Source organism: Lepus europaeus, chromosome 2 (genome assembly GCF_033115175.1).
Source record: "Lepus europaeus isolate LE1 chromosome 2, mLepTim1.pri, whole genome shotgun sequence".
Taxonomy (NCBI): domain Eukaryota; kingdom Metazoa; phylum Chordata; class Mammalia; order Lagomorpha; family Leporidae; genus Lepus; species Lepus europaeus.
In genome coordinates, this window is record NC_084828.1 from 12,607,861 (window position 1) to 12,625,770 (window position 17,910).

General features: G+C 57.6%; 1 protein-coding gene across 1 annotated transcript in view; it reads left to right on the top strand.

Annotated features, from left to right (window-relative positions):
* The window catches only part of URB1 (URB1 ribosome biogenesis homolog), a 71,788-nt gene that overhangs the window by 53,239 nt on the left and 639 nt on the right, over nucleotides 1–17,910 (top strand). Inside the window, exons 31-38 of the mRNA XM_062206104.1 lie at nucleotides 8,989–9,149; nucleotides 9,681–9,792; nucleotides 11,193–11,299; nucleotides 12,127–12,270; nucleotides 13,272–13,381; nucleotides 14,255–14,452; nucleotides 15,493–15,734; nucleotides 16,269–16,832. Of these exons, the coding sequence (XP_062062088.1) occupies nucleotides 8,989–9,149; nucleotides 9,681–9,792; nucleotides 11,193–11,299; nucleotides 12,127–12,270; nucleotides 13,272–13,381; nucleotides 14,255–14,452; nucleotides 15,493–15,734; nucleotides 16,269–16,832 (1,638 nt within the window). The remainder of the gene's footprint in view (nucleotides 1–8,988; nucleotides 9,150–9,680; nucleotides 9,793–11,192; nucleotides 11,300–12,126; nucleotides 12,271–13,271; nucleotides 13,382–14,254; nucleotides 14,453–15,492; nucleotides 15,735–16,268; nucleotides 16,833–17,910) is intronic.

Consider the following 17,910-nt stretch of genomic DNA (forward strand, 5'->3'; position numbering starts at 1 on the left):
ACACAGCCTTTGGTTTGAGGAAGTCCAGTCAGTCATGCACCAAGTCTGTGTCTGAGGACTCTGCCTACCCCTGGATCCTGAGGGATTTCTCTTGTGCTTATTTCTCAAGTTCATGGTTTTGTGCTTTACATGGGCCATGATCTGTACAGAGTTTGTCTTTGGTTCAGACAGGAGGTTCAGGCCGAGGTTCATTTGTTGGCCTCTGGGTGCCTGATTGTCCCACCCTATTTGAGGAAAAGGCCAGGGCTGCAGGCCAGAGCGGGGGTCTCGGGCTTTCCTGGCTGGAGGGTAGAAGCGGCTGTGGTCCCAAGGCTGGGGGAGCTGTGTCACCACAGGGCAGTGGGGGAGCCCTCTCTCCACTGGGCTTCCTCTGATGCCACCCGGGGACTGAGGCGGGCCTACTGTGACAGTCCAGAAGGGCCTCTGATGCGGGGTGCGAGGCCTGGCTCCCCTCTCCCTGTTGCTGGCTTGGGGCTCAGAGCAGTGTCTGATTGTCCAGTAGTCGGTCTCGCTCGGCTGCCCCTTCCCAGGCGTTTTAGTAGCTGCGCCTGTTGATATTTTGGGTTCCTGGTGTCTTCCACTTGAAGTCTGGGATGCTTGAGGCAGAAGGACAACCTGGGGCGCTGGCTGCCTCGTCCGTCCTGGGTCTCAGCGTCCCTGGCTGTCCGCTGTCTCTGTACCCTCAGGGCCACCTGTGTTTATTTCCAGAGTTTTAGTTTCCTTCTTTCCAGAACTGAGAGCCTAATTTAATCAACTCTAGCATTGCATAGTGCGGCACAGATCGAAATTCGGCTGGGGAGGGCGGGGAAATGAGTGGTTTCGTGGTGCCGCTGGTTAAGACCCTGCTGTGACTCTGGTACCCCAGATCAGGACGCCGGTTCAAGTCCCAGCAGAGCTCTGCTGATGCACCTGGAAAAGTAGTAGACAATGGCCCAAGTACTCGGGCTCCTGCCACCTACATGGGAGAGCAGGTGGGAGTTCCTGGCTGTTGGCTTTGAAGCGGTGCAACATTGCCTGTGCATGCACTTGGGCAGTGGATCAACAAATGGACGATGTCTGTCATTCTGTCTTTCAAATGAATCAGGAACTTCGGCTGGGGCTGAAGGGCTTGTAGTGCGGATCTCTTCCTGCCAGACCCTTGGCCGGGGCCTCTTCACCCTGCGGGGAGCACGTGTTAGCAGATGTGTGTCATCTCTGTGGCTCAGGGGCTGCGCAAGGCCCGGTGGGCTGCCAGTCGGGCTGTGACAGAGGACCCCCTGGGACTGGGGGGCACAGGCATGCATAGTCTCTGTGCTTGTTGACACAGCCGGCCTCATACTCCCCAGGGCTCCTTTCTGCAGGATTGGATAGCTGAGCTGTGCCCCTTCATAAGTCTGAAAATGTCTCTCCTTACCCTTGGGAGCAGTTGCTGATCCTCCCCTGCCCTTTAAACCCTTTACACAGGTGGAGAGGGCCGGCTGTCGGTAGAGTTCCCATCTCCAGCCGTGTGTGCTGGTTCTAGCTCCACTGGGCTGACCCTGCACTGATGCTGCAGCTGGGGTTTGTTTGCAAGTGAGCAGAGTGTTTCACACACGTGTCAGACATGGTGGTGGCTCAGGCCGTCTTCGTGACCCTGGGGCCCGCCGAGCAGCAGCTGCCTGTGGCACACCCAGCAGCCCGGGGGCCCGGGGAGCTCTTTGGATTGCCCTATGCCATGACAGTGCTGGCACAGCCTGTGCCTCACCACGCTCAGAAAGAGATTTCCCACAGCCTAAGACTGTGATGCAGCTGGCCGCCATAGCATCAGTGTGCACTGTGAGACATATGTGGTCTGGTCTCTGTCTCACAGCCCAGGAGCCAGAACTCAAAGTCTTGGAAAGTGTGTCGTAGTGCAGTTAGCACAGTGTTTTTCCCAAAACCTTGACTCTTGGCCTTAGTGCCCAGTGGCGGCAGAGTCTGGGAGGCCTTCTGTGTGGGGAGGCGACAGGCAAATGGCGTTCATGTTAGAGAAATGCACAGCCCCATTCTCCCCCCCTTGTCTCACCACAGCCTGCCTTCAGTTTTCCTGGTACAATACAGGAAGGAAAACCAGCAGAGCATGTCTGACCCACTCTTGGAAAGGGCTTGCGACAGCTTACACTGCTGTTTCCACTAAGAACTCATCTCGAACCAGAGCATCCCAGAAAGTGTAGAGGCGGGGGCCGGCGTTGTGGCGGGGCGGCTGCGATGCCAGCATCCTGAACGAGCACTGCTTCGTCTCCCGGCTCCTCCACCTCAGATCCGGCTCCCTGCAGGTGCACCCGGGAAGGCAGCAGATGACGGCCCAAGTGCTTGGATTCCTGCTACCCCTGGGGGAGACCCTGATGACGTTCCAGGCTCCTGGTTTGGCCTGGTCCAGCCCTGGCCTTTGTGCATTTTGGAGTGGGAGATATCTGTCTCTCCCTCGTTCTCTCTTTCACTCTGCCCTTCAAATCAATCAATAAGTCTTAAAAAGAAAGAAAACTTAGAAGTAGAGAGGGAAATAGATATACCTCCCCAAAAGAAAAAAACAAACACTTCCCAGAAGTAGGTGTATTAGCTGTGCCCTGGGCTCCTCGACATCACAAGTGAACAGCTGGGATTTTAAACAGACTTCATTGACTGCCAGATGGGAAGCTCAGCAGTTCACCAGGGAGGTGCCGTGGATTAAATGGGGCCATGGGGGTGTGCACAACCTGTACGTGCACAGGCAGAGCGTGGGGGAGACCCCCAGCCTGCTCAGGACTCCAGCCCCTTCCTCCCCAGGAGAGCCAGGGTCCCGTGTCTGACTTTAAGTACGTTATGGCCCACGCATCCTTGGGTGTCAGCAACATGCATCCCACGTTCCCGCGGAGACTTCATCCGTGCCCAGTGTCACAGCGCTCTCGGCCCCGTCCTTCGTTCCCGCAGCAGCTGCCTGCCTGGTCCTGCAGCGGCGCGTGCTGCGTCCTCGCACGTGTGGCTGCCAGGCCTCAGAGAAGCTGCGTCTCACTGCTCCGTTTTCAACCCTTCCCTGGAAATGGGAGCCTGTTTTCTTAACCTTACTGCTTCCCTTCTTTGAGTCCTTGGCCATGAAACCGGGCCAGCCAGGCCGTCAGCAGTGCCAGTGACAGATGCCTTTGCCACAGCAAACCCTTGTCCTCCGTGGCACTGGGTGAGATCCTCAGCTCACAGTGCACGTTTGCCACAAGCAGCCCGCGCAGGGAGCCCTCTGCGGTCCTCCGGGCCTCCTCATCAGACGACACGGGCCCCAGTGACACCTGTCACCATGCCGAACTTACCCGACAGCTTGGTTCTGGGGGTCCCGTGTTGGAAGAGCTTGTGGAAGGATTCTTAATGTGCCAGTGGCACAGCTGGGATGGTTTTGATTTTAGGCCTTGACAGTTGTCCTAGTTAAGGCATTTTGATCTGAGAGTCTGTTAGCAGAAGGCCAAATTGCTGTGTGTGAGAGTCTTAAAACGGAGGATGGCATTTGTAACTATTTTTAAATAGCCTATTATGTTTTCAACTCCCCAAGGACAGCTTTTTTCCATAAATGATACAAAGCCAAAACCACACAGAGCAACAGACGGGCATGAAATATGAAATTGACTTTTTCCTCATGGACACACGGAAAATCCACTTGTCTTAGACATGTCAGTGATCACCCAAAATACCCCGGCCAGCTGAATACTAGGGTGTTTGGGGAATGTAATATTAAATGCTTAGATTACACCCTTCCCACAAGTATTCTATTGTTGGGTCTTTATTACGTATATATGTAGGTGTCTCTTAAATACATCTCACCTGGGTCCAGTGTTGTAGCATGGTGGTAAGGGTACCACCTGCAATGCTGGCATCTAATATGGGTGCTGGTTCAAGTCCCAGCTGCTCCACTTCTGATCCAGCTCCCTGCTAATGGCCTGGAAAAAGCAACAGAAGATGGCACAAATGTTTGGGCCCCTGCACCCATGTTGGAGCCCAATGTGAAACTCTTGGCTCCTGGCTTCAGCCTGGCCCAGCCCTAGCTGTTGCTGCCATCTAGGGAGTGAACCAGCTGATGAAAGCTCTCTCTAGAGCACTTTCTCTCTAACTCTTTCGAATCAGTATATATATATATATATATATATATACACATATATATGTATATATTTTTTTTTTTGAAAAAAAAATTATTTATTTGAAAGGCAGAGTTACAGAGAGGCAGACTGAGAGATAGAGAGAGAGAGATCTTCCATCGGCTGGTTTACTCTGGCTATGGCTGCAATGGCCAGAGCAGAACTGATCTGAAGCCAGGAGACTTCCGAGTCTCCCAAGTGGGTGCAGGGGCCCAAGGACTTGGGCCATCTTCCACTGCTTTCCCAGGCCATAGCAGAGAGCTGGATCAGAAGAGGAGCAGCTGGAACTCAAACCGGTGCCCATATGGGATGCTGGCACTGCAGGAGGTGGCTTTATCCAAAATAAATGTATCTTTAAGAAAATAACTATTGTTTCAAGAACAATGTGATTATAATTTTATCCACACTTTGATGCTTTTAAATAAGCTTTTGGGTTTGCCCTCCTACTAGAAGTAGTCACATGTTAGAAATGAGAAAATTCAGTTTAGTGCTTTTTGAACCCAGGAGTCACTAGATATTTCTTTTTCCATTCTTTCAGTCTGCATCTTGATAGTAAAAGAGTTTCTCGTAGGCTGCATGTGGTTGGGTTTTAAAGATTTATTTATTTATTTGAAAGTCAGAGTTACACAGGGACAGAGGCGGAGAGAGAGAGAGGTCTCCCATCCGATGGTTCACTCCCCAATTGGCCACAATGGCTGGGGCTGGGCCTATTGGAAGACAGGAGCCAAGATCTTCTTCCAGGTCTCCCATGTGGGTACAGGGGCCCAAGGACTTGGGCCATCTTCTACTGCTTTCCCAGGCCATAGCAGAGAGCTGGGTTGGAAGTGGAGCAGCTGAGTCCCATATGGGATGCTGGCGCTTCATGCCAGGGCGTTAACCCACTGCGCCACAGCATCAGCTCCCAGGTCCTTTTTATCTTTGTTGACTTTAGCTTGTGTGGGTGTGTGCGTGTTTAGTGGTTGCCTTGGGGTTTATAGTGTACGGCTCAGTTTATTGCAGCGTCTTCAGTGTGATAATAACCATAACCATCTGGTAGGGTGTAAGAACCTTGCAGCAGTATAGATCCGTTCGTCCCCTCCTGGTTTCTGTGATTGCTTCAATGTGCTATAAACCCCACAGTATACTGCTGTTTTTCCTTCAAATTGTTCTTCTTTTTAAAGGAGACGTATTTGTGATATAGTTTTCCTTTTTTTTTTTTTTTTTCTTCATTACTTTGTGTGCATCAAGAATTCTATCTGGTGTCATTTTCTTTCTGCCTGCAATACTTCCTTCAAGAATTCTTGTAGTTCAAGGCTACTGGCTATCAAGTCTTTTAGCTTTTTTATGGCTGAAAAAGGCTTAAGTATGGGAAGATTTTCATGGAGTATAGCTAGATTGGCAGAGTTGCTTATTTTTTCTTATAATGCTCTAACGATGCTGCTCTCTGACACCTGGGCTGCACTGTTCCTAACAGGGACGCTGCCGCCCTCGGCTCTGTTCTGTGTGCTCTCTGGCTGCTTTGTGTATGGTTTGATGTGCATTGGTATCATCTTCGTTTTTGTGCGTGGGGTTTGTTGAGCTTCTTGGTTCTGCAGTTTCATAGTTTCCGTCAAATTTGGAAAAGTTTCAGCCATTATTCAGATTTTTTTTCAGGGACTTCACTTTTTTGAGGAGACTACTTTTTTTTTTTTTTTAAAGATTTATTTATTTGAAAGAGCTACACAGAGAGAGAGAGAGAGAGAGAGAGAGAGGTCTTCCATCTGATGGTTCACTCCCCAGATGGCCGCAACGGCCGGAGATGTGCTGATCTGAAGTCAAGAGCCAGGAGCTTCTTCCGGGTCTCCCATGTGGGTGCAGGATCCCAAGGACTTAGGCCATCTTCTACTGCTTTCCCAGGCCATAGCAGAGAGCTGGATTGGAAATGGAGCAGCCGGGACTAGAACCGGCGCCCATATGGATGCCAGCGCCTCAGGCCAGGGCATTAACCCACTGTGCCACAGCGCTGGCCCTGAGGAGACTACTTATAATTGTCTCACAGCTCCCCTGATTTTCTGGTTTTTTGGTTTTTGTTTGTTTTTTAAAAATTGATGTATTTGGAAGAATTACACAGAGAGAGGATCTTCAGTCTGTTGGCTAACTCCCTAAATGGTCATAATAGCCAGGGCTGGGCCAGGCTGAAGCCAGGAGTCAGGAGCTTCTTCCAGGTCTCTCGTCTGGGTGGCAGGGGCCCAAGCACTTGGGCCCTCTTCTGGTGCCGTCCCAGGCATGTTAGCAGGGAGCTGGATCAGAATTACAGCAGCTGGGACAAGAACTGGTGCCCAGATGGGATACCAGAATCGCAGGCTGAATCGCAGGCTGTGCCATAATGCCAGTCCTCCACTCATGCTTTTTAAAAAAAATAATTGGGGGTGGGGGGGACCAGCATTGAGGTATAGCAGGTAAAGCCACCGCCTGCCTCTCTCTCTCACTCTGACTTAAAGATAAATATTTTGAAATGTTTTTTCTGTGTCACGTTGGGCGGTTTCTGTTGCTGTCTGCAGGGTCAGCAGCCTTTTTTGCGTGTGTCTAATCTGCTGGTAATGCAATGCATTTTCCATCTCAGACATTGTAGTCGTCACCTCCTGAGGTGGGTTTGGGTAGCGCTGCCGTGTCTCTGCTCAAGTCTGCTGTCTGCCGATTCTGTTGGCTGTGTTGTCACCTGGATTTTTGAACGGTGAGTTTTGCTCCTCACTGTAGATTGTGTTTCCCTCTGGTTTGAGTACCTGGTGATTTTTTTTTTTTAAGTGGGTGCCACACGTTGTGAATTTTACTTTACTTCGCACTGGATGTTTTTTAATACTTTCAAGTTATTTAGAAACCGTCAGGCTCCTTCCGGTCTGGCTTTTAGGCGTTGGGACACAAGAAAGCACCAGAGCCCGGGGCGAGTGTGCCCTGCCGAGGTGCAGCCTCTGTCCGTGGTGTGAGGACTTCGTCCTGGCCGGTGGGAGCAGCTGCTGTTTCCGGGCACAGCTGAGCCCTGGGCTGTGTCCCCTCTGTCCCTTTGGGTAGTTTGTGCCTCGTCTCAGCAGCGTTCTCACGGAGCTCTCTCGGTGCAGCTTTGTCTTCTTGGGGGACTCTGCATGGTGCACCCAGCCAGCCGGGTCACCCAGGACTCCCAGCTCTGTCTCCTTAACTCGGCATCCACCAGGTTCCGGCTGGGTTTGCCATCCTTATGCTGAAACCTGGGAATTATATCCAGGCTGTGAGAGCAGGATGGTCAGGAGGTATGCCTGGTTCATTTTCCATCTCTTGGGGGTGGCTGTCCTTGTCCCCTGATGTCCACTGTGTGAGAATCCTTGTTTCATTTCTTTGGTCCTGTTTTGTAACTTTCAGTCTGGGCTGGAAGCAGAAATTCTGGTTATTCTTGGCATAGATGCTGGAAGGACGAGAAGGGAGAAGCGTGTGTGTATGCGGCCCCGTTCCCTTGCCCCCTCCCCCCTCCCCGCTGTGGGGGGGAGGCTGAGGAGCAGCATGGCTTCTAAGGAGGAGGGTAGAGAGTCACATAGGATGGGAGGGGCCTCCCTGTCTGTGGCCTCGTCACCCACAACAGTGGGCTGGAGGCGTGGCCGCAGAATTCTTTCTTCGGTTTAGCGTGATGTCTGTGCTTTTGGACGAAGGCCTGTTTGTAGCCCATGGATGTGGCTGTGCAGCCATTCGGTAGCTGATTATTACAGTTGATCTCTCTTATTCTTTTTTTTAAAGATTTTATTTATTTTATTTGAGAGGTAGAGTTACAGACAGTGAGAGGGAGAGACAGAGAGAAAGGTCTTCCTTCCGTTGGTTCACTCTCCAAATGGCCACAACGGCTGGAGCTGCACTGATCCGAAGTCAGGAGCCAGGAACTTCTTCCCGGTCTCCCACGTTGGTGCAGGGGCCCAAGGACTTGGGCCGTCTTCTGCTGCTCTCCCAGGCCATAGCAGAGAGCTGGATTGGAAGAGGAGCAGCTGGGACTAGAACCCAGTGCCCATATAGGATGCCGGCACTGAAGGCGGAGGATTAACCCAGTGGGCCACAGCACTGGCCCCAGATCTCTTATTCTTAAATTTTCAAATTGTTGACATTAAGCTTTATCAGTGAAAAGTTAAGGATAGAGGAGAAAAAAGAGCAATGTTACTATCACTAACGGTATAACCCAAGATTCTCGGCTTGGGGGAAGCATTTCGGTTTTCTTGTCTGCTGGTCACCAGTCTGAAGAACTCCCTCGTGGGTGGTTGTCATGACCAGATTGGCCAGTCTCGCACCTCTCTGTTGTGAGGTTCCTCTTGGGGGCATTTGTCTTGTACAGTGGCCGGGGTTCTTAGCGATGGGCAAGGAGGAGAAGCGGCCCGACTTACCAGAGCAGAGTCGAGCCGTGTCCCCTGCAGTGAGCGGGTTCCTGTGTGTCTGCCTGCTGCTCTCAGCCTCACAGACGGCAGGTGGCTGGGAGCCTGGGGCTCCTTTGCCTGCAGCGTTGCTCAGGCTTGCTGAGCCGCTCTGCTGTGTTTGAAGAAGGAAGGAGGTCACGGCGTGATGCCGGACTGCTGGACTCCACTGGGTTCCCGCTTGTGCCGCCTTCTGGTTTCTCCTCCGTGGCGCTTGGGGATGGGCACTCCGGGCAGTGGGCGGAGCACGGAACTGGGCACGGACCTCCTGTGTTCCCCTGGAACCCCAGCAGTGGCCTCGGCATCTCTCTGGCTCATGGTGTGTGAGAAGCAGTGAGATGGAAACTGAAAGCGTGGCAGTTGCTGCCGCCGAAGGGAAGGCGGCCCTCCGTGCTACTGCAGCACAAGTGTGCGTCCCGGTGTGGAGGGGTGTCCCGCACCCCTCACCTGACACTGGTAAGATGCAAAATGAAACCCCACCGTGTGTGTTTAATGCTGTATTTTATTTCCTGTAGAATTTGTGGTGGATTGTCGAAAATTTTTGGATTCAAACGCACTGGGCCTAACGGTCATGGCCCTCAGCAGCTACGACCCCCAGATGCGAGCCGCGGCCTACTACATCCTGGCAGCCTACTACTCACACCTGGAGGGGGCCCGGTTCCGAGAGCAGCCCCAGGTAAGGGGGCCGTGGGGATGGCCTGGCGGATGGCAGAGAGCTGGCGGTGACCGGGGCCGTCGGAAGGACTTGCGGAGGAGCCCCTGCTGAGTGAGGGAGCCTGTCCAAACCTGTAGGACGAGATGCAGGCGTTCCCTGCGCGATTGGTGCCCTGGGGATGCTGGGAGAGGTTTTCCTGTACGAGCCCTTACGGGTGCACTGAATGCTTTGGCGTTCAGTGTTTCTGTAGTCTACACCTGGGTGAAAGGCCGTTACCACGCGGCACTGAGCTCAGAAACGTGCCGCTGGGGTAGAGGAGCAAGGGCAGATTCGGTTGGCGCCAGGCCTGACTCCTGGCGGCAGGGGAGGGTTCCCCACTGTGAGCTCTGGGGGTCCTGAGGTGGGAGCTCCTGGCAGCAGGGGAGGGTTCCCCACTGTGAGCTCTGGGGGTCCTGAGGTGGGAGGAGCGGGTGCATCCTGCAGTGCTGTGGTTCAGCTGCCCAGGGCAGGACGATCCCTGCTCTGACAGCGGTCATCTGCCCCCACCGTAAGGTTCTTTACCTGATGGATGTGGTCCGGAACGGGATTCGAACTCAGAACATGAGGCTCACCTTCACCCTGGCTCTCTTCATTGCCAAAGCAGCCCTGCAGATTTTGAAACCAGGTACCATGGGTTAAGTAGCTAAAAGTTGAGCTAAACAAGTCCGTGTCTAGGCGTAAGCAGTCACACGCGTGTGATAAAGGACATGTCGACGGCCATTCAGTGCTTGTGGCAGGGAAAGCTTGGGGGCCACAGAAATGCCCCTCAGAGTGGTTGGTAACTGGAGCTGTGAGCAGGCTGCACCTAAAGACTTTAAAGAAGAAACAAGGTGCAGACGGCGTGTGTGACGGGAAGAGGATATCTATCGTCACTGCTTGTGGTTGGATGAAACCGCTGGAAGCAAATAAAGCAGAAGTAAGAAGCCAGGCTGATCCCTTAGTGGATGTAGCCACGCTGAGGGCCCGTGTCCCAGGGGCTAAAGTGAGGGTCCGTGTCCCAGGTGAGGTGAGGGCCCGTGTCCCAGGGCTGAGGTGAGGGTCCGTGTCCCAGGTGAGGGCCTGTGTCCCAGGTGAGGTGAGGGCCCGTGTCCCAGGGCTGAGGTGAGGGTCTGTGTCCCAGGTGAGGTGAGGGTCTGTGTCCCAGGTGAGGTGAGGGTCCGTGTCCCAGGTGAGGTGAGGGTCCGTGTCCCAGGGCTGAGGTGAGGGTCCGTGTCCCAGGGCTGAGGTGAGGACCCGTGTCCCAGGGCTGAGGTGAGGACCCGTGTCCCAGGGCTGAGGTGAGGGCCCGTGTCCCAGGTGAGGTGAGGGCCCGTGTCCCAGGGCTGAGGTGAGGGCTTGAGCCAGGCCGCTCTGAGTTCTCATTGCCTCGGTTTCTTCCCTGTAAAGTGGGGTGATAGTGGCACCCACTCACTCTGCTCCCACAAAGTCTGCTCCCTGTCTTTTAAAGCTTGGTTCCCCTCCCTCTTCCCTCCCCCTCCCCCTCTCAGGAAGGAAATGAAGACCTTTATTTGCAGACTCAGGAGGATGTAGGGCAGGGACCGCGGGGTGTGTGGGCCTCACCTCGTCCCGCCTGTGCCAGCCGGGCTCTGTCCCGCACCAGCCCTGCTATGGGGGTGGGGGTTGTGCAGGGTAGCCATGGCCCCAGGCTGCAGCGGGTCTGCACAGAGTGAGGTGGGTGACGCGAGGGTGGGACGCAGCAGGAGGAGCACTGGAGCCCAGGGACTGCGCCTCCCTGTCTGAGCTCCACCGGCCCCGTGCGTGGGACCAGGCCCTGCTGTTTCCGCAGCTGATGGAGCTCGTGCAGTGGGATGACAACAGGGACATCCAGCCGTGGCCTCTGAGCTGGGGGGAAGCCGTGCACCACAGACCGCTAAGGCGGCCTCTGGTTCTCGAGAGCCAGGGATCGGGAGGCGGGGCAGAAGCTCCCGGGAGGGGGTTGTGTCAGATACCCCAGAGCACACGCTGGGCTCAGCCAGGCCCGGGTGCTGTGGTGCCCCGCGTACCTCACCGTCTGCCTCTTCCCAGAGGAGCACATGTACTTGAAGATCAGCAAGTTCCTGCTGTCCCACGAGTACCTGAACATGGACAAAGTGCCAGGCTTCTACCAGTTCTTCTACAGCTCTGACTTCCAGGTAATGCTGCAAGGCCCTGAGCTGGGTCCCTCAGCCACTGTTGTCGCGCAGGCACTGTCCCGTTAACCCTGTGCACTCGCGGCCGCCAGGACTGTGAGAGCCACGTTAGAGCGGGGAGTCGGGAAGGGGACGCCTCCAGTCCCCTGCACGAGTGTCATGCAGCCTCTCGGCCTTAAACCCCTGCTGGGTCCCGCGTTGTGTTTTTGTTTTTGTTTTTAAATTTTATTTATTAATTTGAGAGGCAGAGTCACATACAGAGAGAGGGAAAGACAGAGAGGGAGGTCTTCCATCCTCTGGTTCATCCTCCAAATGACTGCAACAGCCAGAGCTGGGCCTATCCGAAGCCAGGAGCTTCCTCCAGGTCTCCCGCGCGGGTGCAAGGGCCCAAGCACTTGGGCCGTCTTCCACTGCTTTCCCAGGCCACAGCAGAGAGCTGGATTGGAAGAGAAGGAACCAGGACTCGAACCAGCACCCATATGGGATGCTGGCACTGCAGGCGGAGGCTTAGCCTACTGTGCCACGGCACCGGCCCCTGAGTCCGAGTTTTACAGGGGGCTCGTGGATTTTGTTGGCGAATACTGGGTTAAATGTTAGTTGTTCTCTGCAGAACTCCCAGCTGACTTTCCCCAGCGCTGTGTTTAAACCTGACTTGGTCCTTTATCCCCGGCCTGAAGGACTGGGGTCCGAGGAGGTGGAGGGTCGGGGAGGGGGCCAGGGCTGCTGTGCCATGGTCCTCGCACCCCTGAACGCGGCGGGGTTTGAAGTCGGGCCCCAGCCGGGAGGCTGTGCCTTTCCCAGCAGCAGCTCCCTGTTTTCCTGGCTTGCAGCACAAACAGGAGCAGGAGTGGGTGCTGGGGATCCTGCACGAGGGCATCCGCGACAAGCACTGCTACGAGCTGTACGCCCGGCGGGGGGTCTTCCGCATCCTGCTGGCCTTCTTCTGTAGCCCCTTGTGTGACCACGTGGCGCAGGTGAGCCGAGCCGAGGCCAGAAGGCCCGTGCCCTTCCTCCAGCTCCCGTTGGGAAGTCGAGTCTGTGTGGACGCTGATCCAGACAAAGATGGGGCTCCATGAACGCCCTCCCGGTGGCTGCGCCGCACAGGCCGATCCATGTGTGGTGGCTGTGTGGTGACGCCCTGCCCTTGGCTGACAGGAGGCCTCTTTGTTTTGCCATGCAGAGGGAGGGCCGGTCAGGAATCAGGGGCCTTTGGAGCTGGCCCAGGAGTCCAGGGCACAGCAGCCTCCATGAGTGACGGGGGCACTTGTTGGGGGTGCGCTCGGGCCCCAGGACGCTACCATGGGCCCAGAAGCTGCGAGTCGTCGGGGCCCGGCCAGGAAGCTGCCGGCCTTGCCTGCCGGTTAGGAATCTCTGCGTGCAGCTCTGTCCCCCAACACCCAGTGCTGGAGGGAGGGGTGTTTTCTAAAGACCTCAGGTCGTTGGAAGAAGTGAACAGGAAAAGCCATTGGCATTTGAGTTCCTGGCCTGACCAGCTTCTGTTGCCGCCATTACTGAAGATATAGGCCAGCTGGAGTGAGGGTTAAGAAACCGGTTGAAATAAGCTCAGTTTGCATGTGAGAGCCTGTTTTTATGGCATGGAACAGTCGAGGGGCAGCTCCGGGTGTGCGGCTCCCTTGCCAGGAGTGGGACAGGGCAGGAGTGGTTCGCAGCTGGGCTGGAGCGGGGCTGGGGCCAGGGCTGGAGCGGGGCCGGGGCTGGAGCGGAGCCGGGAGCGGGGCCGGGCTGGGGCTGGGGCCGGGGCCGGGGCCGGGGCTGGCTCCGGCACCTTAGGATGGGTCAGCACCCAGGCACCGCTGTGGACACCGCGTCCCCGGGCTGCCACTCGTGGGGAAGGGCGCGTTCCTGCCTGGCCGCCACCTGTAATCGTGGCACAGCCCTGGGTTGGAGACCTGTCCCTTTGGCCACGTGAGCGACATCTTCCCGCCGCGGAGTAACTTTGGTTTGGGGTTTTCAGAACTGGATTCTAGAAATCCTGCAGAGTGCTGCGCAGGTCGCCAGGTCTGCCTATGAGGTCATCCGGGACTACAGCCTTCTGACCTGGATTTTACACATCCTCGAGAACAAGTAAGGCCTCCTCCCGAGACGCGTGCACGGCTGCCACCAGCTTCAGCCCCGAAGCACCCCGCCCTCCCCGTGCCTGGCCGTCCTGCCCCTGGGAGCGCCCAGTGCTTGTCCTGCCCTCAGACCCCGCTTCCAGTGCCCCCTGTCTGCCGCGGAGTGACAGCCACCACCTGCTGTTGACGCTGGCAGAGGCATCCCAGCCTCCCTGGCTCTGTTAGCACGGGTTCAGACTCCTCCCCCATGGGGCCGGCAGGCCACAGCCCCTCCCGAGTAGAACCACGGGAAGCTCCGTGGAGTCTGTGTGTGACAGTGGGTGACTGTGCTGGAGATGGGCCTCACTGAGTGCTGTCACCTCCCCGTTCAGTGGGGGGCACCTGGGAGGCTAAGGGCCAGGCGTGAGGGGCAGAGGGGCCCGGCTCTCAAAGCTCTGGCTGCTCTAACAGTCCTGGGCGATCCGGGCTCTTGTGTGCATTTTTAAAAAGCATCTTACAAAGTCATAGCCGAAGCCTGGAGTGTCTTTGGACGTCGGTCTCAAGACCGTCGGCTGAAACGTGTAACTGGCTCATTACTGTTTGCCTAAGAGTGGTGTGTCAGGAGTTGCACTTTGTCCTGGGCGGGCGGCTTTTACTGGGGTGTGGCAGCAGCACCCAGGTTTCTGTAGGAACTCAGGCAGCCATCTGGCCCCAGCTCTGCCGAAGCTGCCGGGGTGCAGCAGGCGCCCTGTTTCTGCTCACAGGCCTTGCTGCCTGGGCGGTGTGCGCTGGACCTCCGCTTGGTCCTGCCCCGCTGCCATGTTGGTCCCGCGCTGCCCCTGGACTGGTCCTCTTGGTGGGCGGGGCCCTGGTGGAGCTGGAGCGCATCTGTGTCCGGTTGCAGGTTCCTGGAGACCCCGCTGCTGTCCAGCGTGATCGCCTTGCTACACACGCTGTGGGTGACCAACCTGGGAGACAAGGGAGTGGAGGGCGACAAGCAGCCTGCTGGCCAGCCTGGGGCCCAGGAGCCCCCCAAGATGCTCGCCCTGCACCTGGTCAGCGAGTTCCTTTACGTCCTCATCACACTCCTGAAGCACTTGAGGTGAGCCTTCCCTGCCAGGGGACCCCTCGGCCTGCCCGTCAGGGGCCGTGTCACCTGTGGACACCATGTCTCGGTCACGACGCCACAGGTGGACGCTGGGCTGTGGCCTGGTGTGGGCCAGGACAACACGGGGGCCTCGTGTCGTTGCGTCAGGGCGTCTCCTATTGTTCCGCTACTTCAGCTTTGTATGGCTCCTGGTCAAGGCCCTGAGAACCTCACACCTTTCCAAGCCTGGAGCGCATCGTACTGGGTTGTTTAGGGCGGACAGACATCCACCTCCACGTTCTAACTCAGCCACTTGCATCAGGGGTATTTCACAGGAGAATATTTTCTGTGACCTTGACCCAAGACAGGGAGTTCCAGTCCTGCCTCTTGGCTTCGTTCGCCGTGAGCACTCTCGCCTGTGAATTTTCTCGGCTGTTTGAGTGTTTTCATCCAGGCCCTCAGAATCCTGTTCTGGGTGTTCACAGGGGACCTGAGTTCTCAGATTCCGCCGTGTTGTAGGAAAGACACTACTACGCATACTCACGTTTCTGGTCTTGGTGTGCCGGTCGGGGCAGGAGGTGGCTGGCAAGCACACGGTACCCACAGTGAGAACTCTCAATAACGAACGCGCCGTGTTGTTGGGCGCTGTTCCGCACGGAGGGAAATCCGTGCTTCCAGGAGGTGTATTGGTGTCTGAGAACTGACTGCTACTTGAAATAATGGTTTCACTTGAAACCCGATATTCAGAGACCCCCTTCCTCCCGGTGACAGTGGATCGGGGGTGGGCGGTGGGCTGATGCCGGCCCATGGAGTTTGGAGGGTGCATGCAGTCCTGTGCCCACTCGTGGTACCTGGATCTCAAGCCTCGCCCTGCCTGGCCGCCCTTGTAGCCTGGGTTCCTGCAGGGTGAGGGTCGGGCTCTGCCTCCCTGCCGGCTGCCTGGGTCCTGCAGCACCCTCGGCAGCCCTGGGTGTGTGAAGCCGACAGGCCCCTGGTCCTGGGCTGCCGGCCAGGGGGGCAGCCCCACCTCAGTCTGCCTTGTCGGCCCCAAACAGGCCCACCCTGGCCCCCGCCCAGCTGACCAGCTTCTTCGGGACCCTCGCCTCGGTGCTGAGGTACCAGGCCACCGTCCTGCAGGCCTTCAGGGACATGGACCGCTTCACCGTGAACGAAACCGTGCTCTCTGCCAGGGACGTCCTTGTCCTCCTGCACAAGTGGAGCCTCATCGACGGGGACGCCAGGCTCCAGGAAGACCTGAGGGCGGTCGTCGAGCGGTGCCAAGTCCGGGAGCTCGTGAGTGAGTGTCGGCGCCCCCTGGCCCCACGCGGCAGCGGCCTGCCCGCCTCGGAGCTCCAGCGCCGGAGGGGCCTGGCTGCAGACCACGTCCTCTGGAGAGGGAGCTGGGGAGCCGGGCTTTGAGTCCTAGCTCTGCCACGTAGGAGCGTTTCCTTTTTGGAAAGTCGCTTAGCCTACAGGAGTATCAGACCACTCACCTTAAAGGGGCCAGGGGCTCCTTGTCCCCACCTTGTCAGGTAGCACAGGGTCCAAAGGACAGAGTGGAGACTGCCTGGACTCGCTCTGACAGCGCCACCTCCTGGCGGCTCCCTCGGATGCACGCGAGGGCGAGGGCCAAGGGCGCCTGCCTCCCGAGGTTAGGAGGATTGAGTTCATCCTGACAATGGAGGCAGTGGCGGTGAAGGGGGAGCAGGTCCCGTGGAAGCTGTGGCTGTGCCCCTCCCTCCCGTTCTCCCCCAAAAATTTCCGCCCCGGCGGGTTCTCTGGGGACGGAGGGGACGCCGGTCTCACTGCCTGTGTTGTGTGCGTTTAACAGAAATGCTCAAGGAAAAGAGCAAGCCCGCTGGGCCAGCCCGAGCCAGAGGCCCGCGCGGCCGGAAGAGGAGGCTGGGGGAGGCGGAGGAGATGGCCGACCCTGAGCTGAAGGCGTCCAGCTTGGAGACGTGCCGCGGCCACCTGCGCTCCATACTGACCCACTGGGGGCCGGTGGTCCCCGCCGCCCCTGCCCAGGAGCCCTGCGAGAGCGAAGCCACAGCCGCCCTGGTGGTCAGCTGGGTGCTGCGGTCGCTGGCCGGGCGTCCGCTCCCCAGGCTGGAGGCCGCGGGGCTCCTGGGCTGGCTCCGGAGCCACATTCTGCCGCACCCGGCGGTGGTGGCCGGCCTCCTCAGGGACAGCGCTGTGAGGAGCGGCCTGTTTGTGCTGTACAGCCAGCTCTGCGGGGCCGAGGGCCTGGCCGGGCCCGCGCAGGACGTGACCTGCCTCTTCAACGCCGTCATGCTGCAGCTGCTAGCGGCCGGGGCCACCGCGGCCAGCCCTTGGCACCCGGAAGTCGAGGCGCTGTGCGCTTCCTGTCTGCCCGAGAAGGACGAGGCCTCTCGAGGTAAGGCCCCTCCGGGGCGGGAAGCTGCGAGGCTTGAGGGGAGGAGCGGGCAGGTGTCCCCTCTTAGCCCTTCCTCATTGCCAAGCCAGACCCCTCCCCCCCCCCCGGCGGGATCTGGAGGCCCAAGGCCGAGGGCCACGTGGCAGGAGGCAGGAGCACACACGCGTGTCTGCTGGCCTCTCCCTCTCTGCCCCTGCTCACTGCCCGAGGCCTCACCCCTGCACACCACCGCTGGGTTCAGTCCCCTGCCTCCAGCACCTCCCAGCGCGCGCCCCCTTGTGGACACTTGGGCCGCAGCAGCCGCTTCCCTCAGGCGGGGAGGTGTTGAGCGCGTGCTCTCCTCACGTGGGATGAACGAGGGGTCTAGGGGTCTTTGTCTTAGCGGGGGGCCCTTCCCGTGAACTCCGTGTCCCACCAGGGACTCTGCCACCCTGCAGAGCGGGGGTTTTTGATGAAGATTCCTGTTCCTCTTGGCCAGGGTGTGTGTGCTCACACACACGTATGTACGTACACACGAGCAGACACAGTGCATGTCTCGGCGTGTAGGATACACTTACACACATGTATGTATGCACGCGTTTCTGCAAGTAGGCACCTACACGCGTGTGTCTGCACGAGCACCCATCCACACACGTGTATCTGCGCACGAGCACACACACGCACGCACGGCTTACATGCTGGGCATTTAGCAGATGCCTAAAGGTAATGAACAAAGTCAATGACGCCGAGAGTTAGGCAGAGGCCGGGCTGCTGTCCCGTCCCGAGGCTCCCGTGGGCTGCCCGCTAGGTGACACAGAGTTAGGCAGAGGCCGGGCTGCTGTCCCGTCCCGAGGCTCCCGTGGGCTGCCCGCTAGGTGACGCGGGAGTTAGGCAGAAGCCAGGCTCCGTGGGCTGCCCGCTAGGTGACACAGGGTTAGGCAGAGGCCGGGCTCCTGTCCCGTCCCCAGGCTCCCGTGGGCTGCCCACTACGTGACGCGAGAGTTAGGCAGACGCCGGGCTGCTGTCCTGTCCCCAGGCTCCCGTGGGTTGCCCGCGTGTGCGGCGGTCTGTGCGGGTGCTCGGCTGAGCCCCAGCACTG